Below are 21,816 nucleotides of genomic sequence, written 5' to 3'. Positions count from 1 at the left end.
ATTTGAAAACAGAATCAAATCAAACTTGTTCTCACAAAAATCATACATGCAATAAAAAATGTTTTTAAAATGTAAATATATTTATCAACTTCCAAATAAAGTAGTCCAGTTTATTTTATAACTCTTATTCAAATTATGATTATTACCATTATATTTATATTACCATTATTATTATATTATATTATGATTATTATATTATATTGTTATATTATATTATGATTATATTATATTATATTATATGATTATTATTATTATTATCCTATGTTGGCTGTCTGCCCAGCTGATCTCAGCCTCTCAGTGGCGCGTGGTCTGTTACACGTTCACTGTTTACTTCCTCGCGGACCGGTGGGAGGGAGCGCGAGGGCTACATGCGGCTCGTGGAGTACTCAATGGCGGCGGGCACGCCCAGTGCGCGGGCACGTAGCAGAGCAGCGTGACTCCAGCTTGTTTCACTGTATCTACAGTTTAACAATGAATACGTGAATCCGTGTATTTAACGTACTGATGAACAACGTGTTCATTAATAACGACTGTAACTAGATGCAGTCTAACGCTGCTTTATTAGTGTTCTATTATTTTAGTCATCTTTTACATTTTGTCCCATAAATGAAGTTAAAACGTTTGTCATGATTATGAACAACATGTCTTATAATTAAATAGGTTAACATGTGTGTGTTGTAGCCCCGCCTCCTCCTCTCACAGTCAACACCACGTCCAGCACGTCTCGCTGCTCTCCTCGGGCTGTTCACACCGGAAATCTAAAAGTAAGCCTTCAAAATAAAATGTCATGTCGCTGAAGCATATTGAGATGGATTGTATCTTGGTTTGGTTTTATTGAACGGAGTAGATGTCTAATACAGAGCCAACTAACACTTATATTAATCAATTCATATTTTAAACGTTATTCTGTAGAAACATTTACTTAGTTTAGTCTTTAAAATGTCAGCAAATAGTGAGCAATGCTAAATGAAGTCCTGCTACAGTCAAGAAGCATTAATAGAAAATAGGTAAATTAACAACCAAATGTATACAAATAATACTTGTAACAGGGACGAACTGTAGAGTTGTGTGTAATAATAATCACATCTTTAAATGACATCGTGTTCACTGTCCTCTACCCACAGATGTCCGGTTTAAAGTCGAATACAAACAGAGGAAAGCAGAATGATCGATGAAACACCTCCAGTATTCATTAGTATTTGTATTTATGTCCATCAGATAATCGATGATTTGACTGTAGCGAATAATAATAATAATACGGCTTTTATTCTGAAATCAGTAACCAGAAGTAGTGTGATACCACACGTGCTGACTTGACTGCGCTGCAGCTGCTCATAAGAGCACTGCTCTGGAGGTTTAGTCCAAACCTTCTCCTTCTCCTCCTTCTTCTCCTTCTCCTTCTTCTTCTACTGTTTAATGTCACCTGTCAATCAAACCTCTCAGTAGTACAGTACAAGTACTTCATCTCAGTGTACTTGTCAGATGAACTCGTAGTATTTTCGCTCTGTGAGTACTTTGACAGTCTGATCTGGTTGTAATAAAATGCCTTTCATCGAGCACGTCTCGGACCTGGACCTGGAGCGTCTGGCTCTGGAGCGGGTCGTCCCGGCTCTGCTGGTCCACGGCTTCTACTACGTGGACGGGCTCCTCGGGGAGCCTGCCGGGGACTCGGTCCTGGAGCAGGTGATGGAGATGCACCGCTCCGGAGCGCTGCAGGACGGCCGGCTGGCGGGCTCCGTGCCGGGGGGGGTCCACCGGTCCAGGAGCATCCGCGGGGACCAGATCGCCTGGGTGAGCGGGTCCGAGGACCGAGGCCGCGAGGCGGTCAGCTTCCTGCTCCACGTCATCGATCAGATCATCGGAGTGTGCGCGAGCCGGCTCGGGAGCAAGAAGATCCGCGAGAGGTCCAAAGTGAGAAAAAAAGAGTTCATTAAACATATCGATGCGCCCAATATTTATTGATCGTGTTATAATAATATAAATACTGTTTTATACATATTTCATTATTCAATTTAGTTTATTATATCTTTATGTTATATTGTTTATAATACAAAATAATGTTAATATAATAATTATATCAATATAATATAATAATTCATAATAATATAATAGTACATATTAATATAATATAAATACAATATAATAATACATATTAATATAATAATTAGTATCAATATAATGTAATAATATTGTAATATAATAATATAAATACAATATAATAATAAATAATATAAATAAGCATAATAATCAACAGATATTAGATTCTCTAAATTCATAAAACATATGAGATCATTATCACAGTGGAAAAAGTAAATAAAGACACTGAATTATTAAAATACAATGAAGGTTTTTCTGCAGCTGTGATTGGATCCACTCTGCAACATCTGTGTTATTAAGTTATTGGTAAACATATTTTATAAGTTTATTTAGTTTGTCATTCAGTGGAGACACACTTTGGTCTTATTGTCATCAATAACTAAGAAAACATTCATTTCATACTTTGTCTGTTTACGTCTGTAGATTTCTACGAAATTCACCCAAAGTTACTATTACATAATGCCTCATTTGCATATTTAATAAAAAAAAAATAAGTGTCTTAATGTCAGTAATGAACAGAGTTATTTTCATGGTGATATCTGTTATATATCATTAAAGTTATTCATAAAGTAATTAAAAAACACAAAAAACTGCTTTTTTAAAATTAATTTCCTTTCACGTATTATTTGTAAAAATAGATATATTTAAAAATAGATATATTTAAAAATAGATATATTTTGACATTAAAATCCTCGAGGTGTTTTTACTTATTGTTTCTCGTTAGACTTCTGGTCTTCATGTTGTTTTAAAACTCTTTAAAACTCGTAAAACTTTATTTACACTCTGATGGTTAACGTTAAAACTTTATTTACACTCTGATGGTTAACGTTAAAACTTTATTTACACTCTGATGGTTAACGTTAAAACTTTATTTACACTGTGTACTTGTACTTATTAGTACTTCTACTGCAGTAAAGGATCTGAGTACTTCCACTTCTGCAGATGAAGCAGCGAACATTCTCACGTACACATTCAGCTGCTTAATCAATCACTCCCTCACGTACACACACACGCACACACACACACACACACACACACACACACGCACACACACACACACACACACACACACACACACGCACACACACACACACACACACACCTTGTCTTCATGTGTACTGTGAGCTCTTTTCACAAGTGTTTGTTATCAGATTTAACTTCTTAAGAAAACAGGTCAACCAAGTTACAGCAGGAATACACACACACACACATATATACACACACACACACACACACACACACACACTCATGCACATATATATATATATATATATATATATATATATATATATATATATACATATATATATATATATATATATACATATATATATATATATATATATATATATATATATATATATATATATATATATATATATATATATATGTGCACACACACACACAGGTATCTGTTTGAGAAGTGTTTATCTTCTTACAGAACTAAACTTTTGATAAATATAAAGTTTAAATCTCAGCAACACGTTTATTTTGTGGTGTGGCCTTCAGGAGAAATCTGTGTTTTGGCGATTTTTGTCACAACTGTTTTTAAAAGAATTTGGGGATTAACATCACAAGCACATTTTTTAGACACTCACGTATTAGTATTAGAATCAACATCGTTCTTTAGATCCAGGTTTTTATCTTGAGTCAGTCTGAGAGTCTCTGTGTTCAGATCTTCTGAAGTGGATCCAGACTGCAGCCTCACGCTCCTCACGTACGCTCCGTCATTAAAACCTTCAGCAGGCTGGAAGCCTGCCAAACAACTGCTTACCCTCCCTCCCTCCCTCCCTCCTTCCTTCCTTCCTTCCATCCCTCCTCCCTCCTCTCTACTAGGAGGATAAGATAAAGTTGAAGCTCTCGGAGGCGTTTTGTTTTTATCAGCGTGTCACTTCCTCCTGTGTTTCTTCCACATATGTTGGCTCTATAGCAGCTCAGTTGCATGATGGTGATGATGATGATGATGGCGGTGTATGTTTTGTTCTTTTTATCAGCGCTGAGGGTTTGTCGTCATCGGCAGCTGAGGATTTTAATTTTTTTTCATGTGGTTGCATGCGATGCGTGTAAAGACGTCAGCAGGTCGTCGCTGACGTCAGTCCAGTTACTGAAGGCGTTGTTGTCGTCGGTGGTGCGTTCAGGGACCCGTGTGTTTTCTCTACCCTGTGACCTTCCTGTAATAATGTGGCGTGTGTGTTGACGGTGGTAGAGAAGAGGAAAGGAAACGGGATGAGAGACTTCATGGAGGCGCTGAGGTCCTCGCACGCTCCTGTGTCACAATAACAAAGATGGACGTCTGGTGATAATGACGTGCTTTTCACTCCTAAAATAAGTCAAGTAACAGCAGTAACAGCACACACTCAGAGGAGAACTTCACCTTCACTATTTTATCCTAATAAAGATATGAAGTCATTCATCTTTAAGGTGTAGCACTGACGTCTAATCAAACGGATGTTTTGTGTGTGTGTGTGTGTGTGTGTGTGTGTGTGTGTGTGTGTGTGTGTGTGTGTGTGTTTAGGCCATGGTGGCGTGTTACCCAGGAAACGGGGCGGGTTACGTCAAACACGTGGACAACCCCAACTGTGACGGACGCTGCATCACCTGCATCTACTACCTCAACAAGAACTGGAGCGCCGAGGTGCGTTCAGGGACCTCAGCTTAACACTGGATGTTTGACCTCTGATCTCTTTACGAGTGGTCGTTGTTTTTGAAGGAGATCAGAGAATTTCATCTGTTGTGAGACTTCCTGTCTGATGAGGAAACGTATTCTATGAGGTCATAAGTCTGGCTTTTTAGAATTGGATTTAGAAAATGATCAGCCGTATCTTTAAGAACGTAGTTTAATAATGATTTCTGCTTCGTGTAATAATGGCACTAACCTCCTCTCCTGCTCGTTTGTGGTCGTCTTGTTGTTGTTGTTGATCAGGAGCACGGTGGCGTCCTCAGGATCTTTCCGGAGGGGAAATCCTACGTGGCCGACATCAAGCCGCTGTTTGACCGGCTGCTCTTCTTCTGGTCCGACCGCAGGAACCCACATGAGGTTCAGCCCTCCTACGCCACCAGGTGACCAATCAACCAACCAGTCAGTCATTCAACCAACCAGTCAATCAGTCAATCAACCAACCAGTCAGTCATTCAACCAACCAGTCAATCCGTCAATCAACCAACCAGTCAGTCATTCAACCAACCAGTCAATCAGTCAATCAACCAACCAGTCAGTCTTTCAACCAACCAGTCAATCAGTCAATCAACCAATCAGTCATTCAACCAACCAATCAACCAACCAACTAGTCAATCAGTCAATCAACCAAGCAACCAATCAGTCAACCTTAATTCAGGAGTAAGTACATTGTAGGTTTTTTTCCATCTTCAATATAGTGGAGGAAAAGTACAAAAGTAAAACTAAAACAAAAGTAAATTAGCAGAACCTCAAAACAGCGTTTAATAAATAATAAAAAATGTCTTAATAATTCTCACTTATGAAAAGCATTCAGATCTTTATTAAAATCAAAGAAACAATGTAGTGTTGAAATAAAATTAATTAAAAAAAATGCTTTCAAAACTTTCAAAGGAGTGATTTGATATATTGTGACGGTTGATTCTATTTTTTTATGTACTTAATAAATGTAGAAATTCTACTAACACTAAAGGAAAATAACAGAACCTCAAAACTGCCCTTCAGATACATAAATGAATTACACAAAAAGAGGGAGCTGCTGTCTTAAATGTGTTGAATTGATTTATTAAAAAGGGACTTAACTTAAATGAAGTAACTGATGTTTTCTGATACTTTTGGAAGTTTTTTGGAAGTTTTAATCTGTGATCTTTGTAAACACAACAGAGGTTTGCATTTTTTTTTATGATTTTAGAACATAAAATACTGTAATAATGATTACATAACCTCTGCAGTGATGTAACAAAAGTACATTGACTAAAATGAATGATTTCATTTTAGTTGTTTTCAGATAAGAATGTGAGTTTATTTTCACCATGAGGACAGAAACACACAGATCATTGGCACCACCTGCTGGTATGAATGTGTAATAACACAAACACCTTTTTAACATGTAAAGCTTGTAAAAAAACATTAATCTTGTATTGAAGCTAATTTGATGTATATTAGTAGTTATAAGTAGTTCAACTCAAACTTTATTCAAACAATAATATTTTCGAAGGCTGGAGTGTTTATTTCTTTTACAAACACTGTGGATAAAAAACTCAAACAAGAGGAGATCCAGAAACTCTGAATTTAATGCAGTAAAAAGTGAAAGTGAAAGCTTTACTAGGGATCAGAAGAGACGAGCTAACTGATACTACACAACCGAACAGCTGAAAACACAAAAAACTCATTGCTGTAGTAAACATCAGTACTGTCTCTTTGTTTCAGGTACGCCATCACAGTTTGGTATTTTGATTCAGAGGAGAGAGCCGAGGCCAAGAGACGCTTCAGAGACTTGACAGGTACAAATACACAAAAACACACATTTTTCACAACATACAAAACTTTTTATGACTTTTTTCGACATTCTATACTATGACTTTTTTCGACATATTATACTATGACTTTTTTTGACATGCTATACTATGACTTTTTTCGACATGCTATACTATGACTTTTTTTCACTTTTTTAAACATGCTATACTATGACTGTTTTTCACTTTTTTCGACATGCTATACGATGACTTTTTTTCACTTTTTTAAACATGCTATACTATGACTGTTTTTCACTTTTTTCGACATGCTATACTATGACTTTTTTCGACATGCTATACGATGACTTTTTTCGACATGCTATAGTATGACTGTTTTTCACTTTTTTCGACATGCTATACTATGACAGTTTTTCACTTTTTTCGACATGCTATACTATGACTGTTTTTCACTTTTTTCGACATGCTATACTATGACTTTTTTCGACATCCTATACGATGACTTTTTTCGACATGCTATACCATGACTTTTTTCGACATACTATACGATGAATTTTTTCTACATACTATACTATGAATGTTTTTCACTTTTTTCGACATGCTATACTATGACTGTTTTCGACATGCTATACTATGACTTTTTTCAACATGCTATACTATGACTGTTTTTCACTTTTTTCGACATGCTATACTATGACTTTTTTCGACATTCTGTACTATGACTTTTTTCGACATGCTATATTATGACTTTTTTCGACATGCTATACTATGACTGTTTTTCACTTTTTTCGACATGCTATACTATGACTTTTTCGACATGCTATACTATGACTGTTTTTCACTTTTTTCGACATGCTATACTATGACTTTTTTCGACATGCTATACTATGACTTTTTTCGACATGCTATACTATGACTTTTTTCAACATGCTATACTATGACTTTTTTCGACATACTATACCATGACTTTTGTCAACATGCTATACTATGACTTTTTCGACATGCTATACTATGACTGTCTTTCACTTTTTTCGACATGCTATACTATGAATTTTTTCGACATGCTATACTATGACTTTTTTCGACATGCTATACTATTTTTTTTTTTCGACATGCTATACTATGACTTTTTTTGACATTCTATACTATGACTTTTTTCGACATGCTATACTATTACTTTTTTCGACATAGTATACTATGACTTTTTTCAACATGCTATACTATGACTTTTTTCGACATACTATACCATGACTTTTGTCAACATGCTATACTATGACTTTTTTCGACATACTATACTATGACTGTTTTTCACTTTTTTCGACATGCTATACTATGACTTTTTTTGACATTCTATACTATGACTTTTTTCGACATGCTATACTATGACTTTTTCGACATGCTATACTATGACTTTTTTCGACATACTATACTATGACTGTTTTTCACTTTTTTCGACATGCTATACTATGACTTTTTTCGACATACTATACTATGAATTTTTTCAACATGCTATACTATGACTGTTTTTCACTTTTTTCGACATGCTATACTATGACTTTTTTCGACATTCTGTACTATGACTTTTTTTGACATGCTATACTATGACTTTTTTCGACATGCTATACTATGACTTTTTTCGACATGCTATACTATGACTTTTTTCGACATGCTATACTATGACTATTTTTCACTTTTTTCGACATGCTATACTATGACTTTTTTGACATGCTATACTATGACTGTTTTTCACTTTTTTCGACATGCTATACTATGACTTTTTTCGACATTCTGTACTATGACTTTTTTCGACATGCTATACTATGACTTTTTTCGACATGCTATACTATGACTTTTTTCGACATGCTATACTATGACATTTTTCGACATGCTATACTATGACTGTTTTTCGACCTGCTATACTATGACTTTTTTCGACATGCTATACTATGACTGTTTTTCACTTTTTTCGACATGCTATACTATGACTTTTTTCAACATGCTATACTATGACTTTTTTCGACATGCTATACTATGACTTTTTTCGACATGCTATACTATGACTTTTTTCGACATTCTGTACTATGACTGTTTTTCGACCTGCTATACTATGACTTTTTTCGACATGCTATACTATGACTGTTTTTCACTTTTTTCGACATGCTATACTATGACATTTTTCGACATGCTATACTATGACTGTTTTTCGACCTGCTATACTATGACTTTTTTCGACATGCTATACTATGACTGTTTTTCACTTTTTTCGACATGCTATACTATGACTTTTTTCAACATGCTATACTATGACTTTTTTCGACATGCTATACTATGACTTTTTTCGACATGCTATACTATGACTTTTTTCGACATTCTGTACTATGACTTTTTTCGACATGCTATACTATGACTTTTTTCGACATGCTATACTATGACTTTTTTCGACATGCTATACTATGACTTTTTTCGACATGCTATACTATGACTTTTTTTGACATACTATACTATGACTTTTTTCAACATGCTATACTATGACTTTTTTCGACTTGCTATACTATGACTGTTTTCGTCATGCTATACTATGACTTTTTTCAACATGCTATACTATGACTTTTTTCGACATGCTATACTATGACTGTTTTTCGACATGCTATACTATGACTTTTTTCGACTTGCTATACTATGACTGTTTTCGTCATGCTATACTATGACTTTTTTCGACATGCTATACTATGACTTTTTTCAACATGCTATACTATGACTTTTTTCAACATGCTATACTATGACTGTTTTTCACTTTTTTCGACATGCTATACTATGTCTTTTTTCGACATGCTATACTATGAATTTTTTCAACATGCTATACTATGACTTTTTTCAACATGCTATACTATGACTTTTTTCGACATGCTATACTATGACTTTTTTCAACATGCTATACTATGACTTTTTTCGACATACTATACCATGACTTTTGTCAACATGCTATACTATGACTTTTTCGACATGCTATACTATGACTTTTTTCAACATGCTATACTATGACTGTCTTTCACTTTTTTCGACATGCTATACTATGTCTTTTTTCGACATGCTATACTATGAATTTTTTCGACATGCTATACTATGACTTTTTTCGACATGCTATACTATGACTTTTTTTGACATTCTGTACTATGACTTTTTTCGACATGCTATACTATTACTTTTTTCGACATAGTATACTATGACTTTTTTCAACATGCTATACTATGACTTTTTTCGACATACTATACCATGACTTTTGTCAACATGCTATACTATGACTTTTTTCGACATACTATACTATGACTGTTTTTCACTTTTTTCGACATGCTATACTATGACTTTTTTTGACATTCTATACTATGACTTTTTTCGACATGCTATACTATGACTTTTTCGACATGCTATACTATGACTGTTTTCGACATGCTATACTATGACTTTTTTCAACATGCTATACTATGACTGTTTTTCACTTTTTTCGACATGCTATACTATGACTTTTTTCGACATACTATACTATGAATTTTTTCAACATGCTATACTATGACTGTTTTTCACTTTTTTCGACATGCTATACTATGACTTTTTTCGACATTCTATACTATGACTTTTTTCGACATGCTATACTATGACTTTTTTCGACATGCTATACTATGACTTTTTTCGACATGCTATACTATGACTATTTTTCACTTTTTTCGACATGCTATACTATGACTTTTTCGACATGCTATACTATGACTGTTTTTCACTTTTTTCGACATGCTATACTATGACTTTTTTCGACATGCTATACTATGACTTTTTTCGACATTCTGTACTATGACTTTTTTCGACATGCTATACTATGACTTTTTTCGACATGCTATACTATGACTTTTTTCGACATGCTATACTATGACTGTTTTTCACTTTTTTCGACATGCTATACTATGACATTTTTCGACATGCTATACTATGACTGTTTTTCGACCTGCTATACTATGACTTTTTTCGACATGCTATACTATGACTGTTTTTCACTTTTTTCGACATGCTATACTATGACTTTTTTCAACATGCTATACTATGACTTTTTTCGACATGCTATACTATGACTTTTTTCGACATGCTATACTATGACTTTTTTCGACATTCTGTACTATGACTTTTTTCGACATGCTATACTATGACTTTTTTCGACATGCTATACTATGACTTTTTTCGACATGCTATACTATGACTGTTTTTCACTTTTTTCGACATGCTATACTATGACTTTTTCGACATGCTATACTATGACTGTTTTTCACTTTTTTCGACATGCTATACTATGACTTTTTTCGACATGCTATACTATGACTTTTTTCGACATTCTGTACTATGACTTTTTTCGACATGCTATACTATGACTTTTTTCGACATGCTATACTATGACTGTTTTTCGACCTGCTATACTATGACTTTTTTCGACATGCTATACTTTGACTGTTTTTCACTTTTTTCGACATGCTATACTATGACTTTTTTCAACATGCTATACTATGACTTTGTTCAACATGCTATACTATGACTGTTTTTCACTTTTTTCGACATGCTATACTATGACTTTTTTCGACATACTATACTATGAATTTTTTCAACATGCTATACTATGACTGTTTTTCACTTTTTTCGACATGCTATACTATGACTTTTTTCGACATGCTATACTATGACTTTTTTCGACATGCTATACTATGACTATTTTTCACTTTTTCGACATGCTATACTATGACTTTTTCGACATGCTATACTATGACTGTTTTTCACTTTTTTCGACATGCTATACTATGACTTTTTTCGACATGCTATACTATGACTTTTTTCGACATGCTATACTATGACTTTTTTCGACATGCTATACTATGACTGTTTTTCACTTTTTTCGACATGCTATACTATGACATTTTTCGACATGCTATACTATGACTGTTTTTCGACCTGCTATACTATGACTTTTTTCGACATGCTATACTATGACTGTTTTTCACTTTTTTCGACATGCTATACTATGACTTTTTTCAACATGCTATACTATGACTTTTTTCAACATGCTATACTATGACTTTTTTCGACATGCTATACTATGACTTTTTTCGACATGCTATACTATGACTTTTTTCGACATTCTGTACTATGACTTTTTTCGACATGCTATACTATGACTTTTTTCGACATGCTATACTATGACTTTTTTCAACATGCTATACTATGACTTTTTTCAACATGCTATACTATGACTTTTTTCGACATGCTATACTATGACTGTTTTTCACTTTTTTCGACATGCTATACTATGACTTTTTTCGACATTCTGTACTATGACTTTTTTCGACATGCTATACTATGACTTTTTTCGACATGCTATACTATGACTTTTTTCGACATGCTATACTATGACTGTTTTTCACTTTTTTCGACATGCTATACTATGACTTTTTCGACATGCTATACTATGACTGTTTTTCACTTTTTTCGACATGCTATACTATGACTTTTTTCGACATGCTATACTATGACTTTTTTCGACATTCTGTACTATGACTTTTTTCGACATGCTATACTATGACTTTTTTCGACATGCTATACTATGACTGTTTTTCACTTTTTTCGACATGCTATACTATGACTGTTTTTCGACCTGCTATACTATGACTTTTTTCGACATGCTATACTATGACTGTTTTTCACTTTTTTCGACATTCTATACTATGACTTTTTTCAACATGCTATACTATGACTTTTTTCAACATGCTATACTATGACTTTTTTCGACATGCTATACTATGACTTTTTTCGACATGCTATACTATGACTTTTTTCAACATGCTATACTGACTTTTTTCAACATGCCATACTATGACTTTTTTCGACATGCTATACTATGACTTTTTTCGACATGCTATACTATGACTGTTTTTCGACATGCTATACTATGACTTTTTTCAACATGCTATACTATGACTTTTTTCAACATGCTATACTATGACTTTTTTCAACATGCTATACTATGACTTTTTTCGACATGCTATAGTATGACTTTTTTCGACATGCTATACTATGACTATTTTTCACTTTTTCGACATGCTATACTATGACTTTTTCGACATGCTATACTATGACTGTTTTTCACTTTTTTCGACATGCTATACTATGACTTTTTTCGACATGCTATACTATGACTTTTTTCGACATTCTGTACTATGACTTTTTTCGACATGCTATACTATGACTGTTTTTCGACCTGCTATACTATGACTTTTTTCGACATGCTATACTATGACTGTTTTTCACTTTTTTCGACATGCTATACTATGACTTTTTTCAACATGCTATACTATGACTTTTTTCGACATGCTATACTATGACTTTTTTCGACATGCTATACTATGACTTTTTTCGACATTCTGTACTATGACTTTTTTCGACATGCTATACTATGACTTTTTTCGACATGCTATACTATGACTTTTTTCGACATGCTATACTATGACTTTTTTCGACATGCTATACTATGACTTTTTTTGACATACTATACTATGACTTTTTTCAACATGCTATACTATGACTTTTTTCGACTTGCTATACTATGACTGTTTTCGTCATGCTATACTATGACTTTTTTCAACATGCTATACTATGACTTTTTTCGACATGCTATACTATGACTGTTTTTCGACATGCTATACTATGACTTTTTTCGACTTGCTATACTATGACTGTTTTCGTCATGCTATACTATGACTTTTTTCGACATGCTATACTATGACTTTTTTCAACATGCTATACTATGACTTTTTTCAACATGCTATACTATGACTGTTTTTCACTTTTTTCGACATGCTATACTATGTCTTTTTTCGACATGCTATACTATGAATTTTTTCAACATGCTATACTATGACTTTTTTCAACATGCTATACTATGACTTTTTTCGACATGCTATACTATGACTTTTTTCAACATGCTATACTATGACTTTTTTCGACATACTATACCATGACTTTTGTCAACATGCTATACTATGACTTTTTCGACATGCTATACTATGACTTTTTTCAACATGCTATACTATGACTGTCTTTCACTTTTTTCGACATGCTATACTATGTCTTTTTTCGACATGCTATACTATGAATTTTTTCGACATGCTATACTATGACTTTTTTCGACATGCTATACTATGACTTTTTTTGACATTCTGTACTATGACTTTTTTCGACATGCTATACTATTACTTTTTTCGACATAGTATACTATGACTTTTTTCAACATGCTATACTATGACTTTTTTCGACATACTATACCATGACTTTTGTCAACATGCTATACTATGACTTTTTTCGACATACTATACTATGACTGTTTTTCACTTTTTTCGACATGCTATACTATGACTTTTTTTGACATTCTATACTATGACTTTTTTCGACATGCTATACTATGACTTTTTCGACATGCTATACTATGACTGTTTTCGACATGCTATACTATGACTTTTTTCAACATGCTATACTATGACTGTTTTTCACTTTTTTCGACATGCTATACTATGACTTTTTTCGACATACTATACTATGAATTTTTTCAACATGCTATACTATGACTGTTTTTCACTTTTTTCGACATGCTATACTATGACTTTTTTCGACATTCTATACTATGACTTTTTTCGACATGCTATACTATGACTTTTTTCGACATGCTATACTATGACTTTTTTCGACATGCTATACTATGACTATTTTTCACTTTTTTCGACATGCTATACTATGACTTTTTCGACATGCTATACTATGACTGTTTTTCACTTTTTTCGACATGCTATACTATGACTTTTTTCGACATGCTATACTATGACTTTTTTCGACATTCTGTACTATGACTTTTTTCGACATGCTATACTATGACTTTTTTCGACATGCTATACTATGACTTTTTTCGACATGCTATACTATGACTGTTTTTCACTTTTTTCGACATGCTATACTATGACATTTTTCGACATGCTATACTATGACTGTTTTTCGACCTGCTATACTATGACTTTTTTCGACATGCTATACTATGACTGTTTTTCACTTTTTTCGACATGCTATACTATGACTTTTTTCAACATGCTATACTATGACTTTTTTCGACATGCTATACTATGACTTTTTTCGACATGCTATACTATGACTTTTTTCGACATTCTGTACTATGACTTTTTTCGACATGCTATACTATGACTTTTTTCGACATGCTATACTATGACTTTTTTCGACATGCTATACTATGACTGTTTTTCACTTTTTTCGACATGCTATACTATGACTTTTTCGACATGCTATACTATGACTGTTTTTCACTTTTTTCGACATGCTATACTATGACTTTTTTCGACATGCTATACTATGACTTTTTTCGACATTCTGTACTATGACTTTTTTCGACATGCTATACTATGACTTTTTTCGACATGCTATACTATGACTGTTTTTCGACCTGCTATACTATGACTTTTTTCGACATGCTATACTTTGACTGTTTTTCACTTTTTTCGACATGCTATACTATGACTTTTTTCAACATGCTATACTATGACTTTGTTCAACATGCTATACTATGACTGTTTTTCACTTTTTTCGACATGCTATACTATGACTTTTTTCGACATACTATACTATGAATTTTTTCAACATGCTATACTATGACTGTTTTTCACTTTTTTCGACATGCTATACTATGACTTTTTTCGACATGCTATACTATGACTTTTTTCGACATGCTATACTATGACTATTTTTCACTTTTTCGACATGCTATACTATGACTTTTTCGACATGCTATACTATGACTGTTTTTCACTTTTTTCGACATGCTATACTATGACTTTTTTCGACATGCTATACTATGACTTTTTTCGACATGCTATACTATGACTTTTTTCGACATGCTATACTATGACTGTTTTTCACTTTTTTCGACATGCTATACTATGACATTTTTCGACATGCTATACTATGACTGTTTTTCGACCTGCTATACTATGACTTTTTTCGACATGCTATACTATGACTGTTTTTCACTTTTTTCGACATGCTATACTATGACTTTTTTCAACATGCTATACTATGACTTTTTTCAACATGCTATACTATGACTTTTTTCGACATGCTATACTATGACTTTTTTCGACATGCTATACTATGACTTTTTTCGACATTCTGTACTATGACTTTTTTCGACATGCTATACTATGACTTTTTTCGACATGCTATACTATGACTTTTTTCAACATGCTATACTATGACTTTTTTCAACATGCTATACTATGACTTTTTTCGACATGCTATACTATGACTGTTTTTCACTTTTTTCGACATGCTATACTATGACTTTTTTCGACATTCTGTACTATGACTTTTTTCGACATGCTATACTATGACTTTTTTCGACATGCTATACTATGACTTTTTTCGACATGCTATACTATGACTGTTTTTCACTTTTTTCGACATGCTATACTATGACTTTTTCGACATGCTATACTATGACTGTTTTTCACTTTTTTCGACATGCTATACTATGACTTTTTTCGACATGCTATACTATGACTTTTTTCGACATTCTGTACTATGACTTTTTTCGACATGCTATACTATGACTTTTTTCGACATGCTATACTATGACTGTTTTTCACTTTTTTCGACATGCTATACTATGACTGTTTTTCGACCTGCTATACTATGACTTTTTTCGACATGCTATACTATGACTGTTTTTCACTTTTTTCGACATTCTATACTATGACTTTTTTCAACATGCTATACTATGACTTTTTTCAACATGCTATACTATGACTTTTTTCGACATGCTATACTATGACTTTTTTCGACATGCTATACTATGACTGTTTTTCGACATGCTATACTATGACTTTTTTCAACATGCTATACTATGACTTTTTTCAACATGCTATACTATGACTTTTTTCAACATGCTATACTATGACTTTTTTCGACATGCTATAGTATGACTTTTTTCGACATGCTATACTATGACTATTTTTCACTTTTTCGACATGCTATACTATGACTTTTTCGACATGCTATACTATGACTGTTTTTCACTTTTTTCGACATGCTATACTATGACTTTTTTCGACATGCTATACTATGACTTTTTTCGACATTCTGTACTATGACTTTTTTCGACATGCTATACTATGACTTTTTTCGACATGCTATACTATGACTTTTTTCGACATGCTATACTATGACTGTTTTTCACTTTTTTCGACATGCTATACTATGACATTTTTCGACATGCTATACTATGACTGTTTTTCGACCTGCTATACTATGACTTTTTTCGACATGCTATACTATGACTGTTTTTCACTTTTTTCGACATGCTATACTATGACTTTTTTCAACATGCTATACTATGACTTTTTTCAACATGCTATACTATGACTTTTTTCGACATGCTATACTATGACTTTTTTCGACATGCTATACTATGACTTTTTTCGACATTCTGTACTATGACTTTTTTCGACATGCTATACTATGACTTTTTTCGACATGCTATACTATGACTTTTTTCGACATGCTATACTATGACTGTTTTTCACTTTTTTCGACATGCTATACTATGACTTTTTTCGACATTCTGTACTATGACTTTTTTCGACATGCTATACTCTGACTTTTTTCGACATGCTATACTATGACTTTTTTCGACATGCTATACTATGACTGTTTTTCACTTTTTTCGACATGCTATACTATGACTTTTTCGACATGCTATACTATGACTGTTTTTCACTTTTTTCGACATGCTATACTATGACTTTTTTCGACATGCTATACTATGACTTTTTTCGACATTCTGTACTATGACTTTTTTCGACATGCTATACTATGACTTTTTTCGACATGCTATACTATGACTGTTTTTCACTTTTTTCGACATGCTATACTATGACTGTTTTTCGACCTGCTATACTATGACTTTTTTCAACATGCTATACTATGACTGTTTTTCACTTTTTTCGACATTCTATACTATGACTTTTTTCAACATGCTATACTATGACTTTTTTCAACATGCTATACTATGACTTTTTTCGACATGCTATACTATGACTTTTTTCGACATGCTATACTATGACTTTTTTCAACATGCTATACTGACTTTTTTCAACATGCCATACTATGACTTTTTTCGACATGCTATACTATGACTGTTTTTCGACATGCTATACTATGACTTTTTTCAACATGCTATACTATGACTGTTTTTCACTTTTTTCGACATGGTATACTATGACTTTTTTCGACATGCTATACTATGACTTTTTTCGACATGCTATACTATGACTGTTTTTCACTTTTTTCGACATGCTATACTATGACATTTTTCGACATGCTATACTATGACTGTTTTTCGACCTGCTATACTATGACTTTTTTCGACATGCTATACTATGACTTTTTTCGACATGCTATACTATGACTTTTTTCAACATGCTATACTATGACTTTTTTCGACATGCTATACTATGACTTTTTTCGACATGCTATACTATGACTTTTTTCGACATTCTGTACTATGACTTTTTTCGACATGCTATACTATGACTTTTTTCGACATGCTATACTATGACTTTTTTCGACATGCTATACTATGACTTTTTTCAACATGCTATACTATGACTTTTTTCAACATGCTATACTATGACTTTTTTCGACATGCTATACTATGACTGTTTTTCACTTTTTTCGACATGCTATACTATGACTTTTTTCGACATTCTGTACTATGACTTTTTTCGACATGCTATACTCTGACTTTTTTCGACATGCTATACTATGACTTTTTTCGACATGCTATACTATGACTGTTTTTCACTTTTTTCGACATGCTATACTATGACTTTTTCGACATGCTATACTATGACTGTTTTTCACTTTTTTCGACATGCTATACTATGACTTTTTTCGACATGCTATACTATGACTTTTTTCGACATTCTGTACTATGACTTTTTTCGACATGCTATACTATGACTGTTTTTCACTTTTTTCGACATGCTATACTATGACTGTTTTTCGACCTGCTATACTATGACTTTTTTCAACATGCTATACTATGACTGTTTTTCACTTTTTTCGACATTCTATACTATGACTTTTTTCAACATGCTATACTATGACTTTTTTCAACATGCTATACTATGACTTTTTTCGACATGCTATACTATGACTTTTTTCGACATGCTATACTATGACTTTTTTCAACATGCTATACTGACTTTTTTCAACATGCCATACTATGACTTTTTTCGACATGCTATACTATGACTTTTTTCGACATGCTATACTATGACTGTTTTTCGACATGCTATACTATGACTTTTTTCAACATGCTATACTATGACTTTTTTCAACATGCTATACTATGACTTTTTTCGACATGCTATACTATGACTTTTTTCGACATGCTATACTATGACTTTTTTCGACATGCTATACTATGACTTTTTTCGACATGCTATACTATGACTGTTTTTCGACATGCTATACTATGACTTTTTTCGACATGCTATACTATGACTGTTTTCAACATGCTATACTATGACTGTTTTTCACTTTTTTCGACATGGTATACTATGACTTTTTTCGACATGCTATACTATTACTTTTTTCGACATACTATACTATGACTGTTTTTCACTTTTTTCGACATGCTATACTTTGACTTTTTTCGACATACTATACGATGACTTTTTTTGACATGCTATACTATGACTTTTTTCGACATGCTATACTATGACTTTTTTTGACATGCTATACTATGACTTTTTTTGACATGCTATACTATGACTTTTTTCGACATGCTATACTATGACTTTTTTCAACATGCTATACTGACTTTTTTCAACATGCCATACTATGACTTTTTTCGACATGCTATACTATGACTTTTTTTGAGATGCTATACTATGACTTTTTTCGACATGCTATACTATGACTTTTTTCAACATGCTATACTGACTTTTTTCAACATGCCATACTATGACTTTTTTCGACATGCTATACTATGACTTTTTTCGACATGCTATACTATGACTGTTTTTCGACATGCTATACTATGACTTTTTTCAACATGCTATACTATGACTTTTTTCAACATGCTATACTATGACTTTTTTCGACATGCTATACTATGACTTTTTTCGACATGCTATACTATGACTTTTTTCGACATGCTATACTATGACTTTTTTCGACATGTTATACTATGAGTTTTCGACATGCTATACTATGACTTTTCGACAGGGAAATCTAATGTAAAAAGTTATACTTACTTTCATATACTTTCATAGCTTCCTACCTATTTCCATCATATTAGCTATACTGAATTCATATTCTAATATTTATTTGTTTTTTCATTTGTGTTAGCTCCAGGTTTGCAGCACAGCAGCAGCTCCAGATGAGGTTCCTTTGAGAAACGTCATCACTTTTGTTTTTCACCTTGTGGAGACGATGGCAGGATTTCTACCAACTCTCAAACGCTTTTTGAAAAAGCTGAAAGGAAATGGGAAAAAAAACTCAGAATCTTGACTCCAGTCTGGTGCAGTTGGGAGAGATTTTAGTTTTTCAACAAATACATCCTCATCGCTCCTGTCAGCGTCCAGGGTGGAAGGACCAACATTCCTGCACGACGGCTTCTGTATCCTGATGAATCAAGAGGTCAGCTGACCTGTAGCTGTTCTGGACTTTTCCAGCTTTCCATGATGTGTGTGAATACTCTCTGCAGAGACAGAGGAAGACAGCAGACTGCACCTTTAAACTTTGCCTTCAAGCTAGAGGAGGAGAGTTGACAAACAGTCTCTGAGGTTTACAGCTAAAAAAGACATTTGAGACATGATCCTAACAAACGTGTGATAGACATATGTCATACTATAACATATATATATTTTGAATATGACACATTTGGTCGATGTTTACTCATAAATTACTCCTAAATGTGGACTGAAGCAACACTGAAAAGTCTAATTCTTTAGTATTATCACTTTGTGCAGATTTAACAGGCAACGTTTAAAGTGTCTATCACAGTGTGTGTGTGTGTGTGTGTGTGTGTGTGTGTGTGTGTGTGTGTGTGTGTGTGTGTGAATAATTGATGCTTCATTCAAACAGCTCTTCAGAGAAGTTATGTAGCCTGATTAGTGTTTAATGATGAATTACATTCTTTTACTAATGTGTGATAGAACTGTTTTTGGTAGAAAAGAGATGTTTTGTCTCTCTCTAGATTCTCTGAATGCACTGGAAACTGTCTCATGATATTTACAGACTGATTGAATAAAGCTTCTATTTTAAGAATGGAATGTACAATAAAAATGTACAATGATCTACTTGTTTGTGTGCCATCTTTTTATGAATGCATACTCAGAATCTGGTGCACTAGTATGTAAGAACGCATGTTTGTACGAAACTATGCGGACTTTAAAGAACAGCATTCAGACATACACAGAAAGGCATACATATACTTTGATATTAAACAAAGTATTGGAAGAGTCCGACAAAATTATAGAACGTTATGAAAGTCATACAAAAGCATGTAGATGAAATTATATTGTAGTAAAACTGAATTAAGTCATGAAAACATCGGTATAGTATATTATGTCATAAAAAGTATAGAATGTCAAAAAAATGTGTAGTATACTACATTGAGAAGTGATAAAATTCAAAGTATTGTAGGTTGAAACAAAGTCGTAGCATAGTATGTCGAAAAAAGTTAGTATAGTATGTCAACAAAAAATCATAGTATAGCATTTTGAAAAAAGTCATAGTATAGCATGTCGAAAAATGTCATGAAAAAATCTTAGTACAGCTTGTCGAAAAATGTGATAGTATATCATTTTGCAAAAAGTCATTGTGGAGTATGTTGAAAAAAGTCATAGTATAGTATGTCGAAAAAAGTGAAAAATAGTCATAGTGTAGCATGTCGAAAAAAGTGAAAAAAGTCATAGTATAGCATGTCGAAAAAAGTCATAGTAGAGTATGTCGAAAAAAGTCATAGTATAGCATGTTGAAAAAAAGTCATAGAATAGCATGTCGAAAAAAGTAATAGTATATCATGTCGAAAAAAGTGAAAAACAACCATAGTATAGCATGTTGAAAAAAGTCATAGTATAGCATGTCGAAAAAAGTAAAAAACAGTCATAGTATAGCATGTCAAAAAAGTCATAG

At 33.2% G+C, this 21,816-nt stretch overlaps 1 protein-coding gene across 1 annotated transcript; it reads left to right on the top strand.

Annotated features, from left to right (window-relative positions):
- The first annotated feature begins 1,216 nt into the window (after positions 1–1,216).
- egln3 (egl-9 family hypoxia-inducible factor 3) lies at positions 1,217–20,974 on the top strand. The gene is made up of 5 exons (XM_068737272.1): positions 1,217–1,911; positions 4,613–4,732; positions 5,021–5,157; positions 6,482–6,555; positions 20,026–20,974. Exons 1-5 carry the CDS (start codon positions 1,543–1,545, stop codon positions 20,058–20,060), a joined length of 735 nt encoding a protein of 244 aa, XP_068593373.1. The 5' UTR covers positions 1,217–1,542; the 3' UTR covers positions 20,061–20,974.
- The last annotated feature ends 842 nt before the right edge of the window (positions 20,975–21,816 follow it).

This window comes from Cebidichthys violaceus, unplaced genomic scaffold (genome assembly GCF_023349555.1).
Source record: "Cebidichthys violaceus isolate CVI_PGR_0920_01 unplaced genomic scaffold, fCebVio1.0.p SCAF_77, whole genome shotgun sequence".
In the NCBI taxonomy this organism is placed as follows: Eukaryota; Metazoa; Chordata; class Actinopteri; order Perciformes; family Stichaeidae; genus Cebidichthys; species Cebidichthys violaceus.
The sequence above is the reverse complement of the archived record's forward strand: the minus strand, read 5'-3'. Positions and strand labels throughout refer to the sequence as shown.

Coding starts and splice junctions, on each gene's coding strand:
- egln3 (XM_068737272.1), top strand. CDS start 1,543: ATGCCTTTCATCGAGCACGTCTCGGACCTGGACCTGGAGCGTCTGGCT. Junction 1,912..4,612: donor AGATCCGCGAGAGGTCCAAA/GTGAGAAAAAAA, acceptor GTGTGTGTTTAG/GCCATGGTGGCGTGTTACCC. Junction 4,733..5,020: donor ACAAGAACTGGAGCGCCGAG/GTGCGTTCAGGG, acceptor GTTGTTGATCAG/GAGCACGGTGGCGTCCTCAG.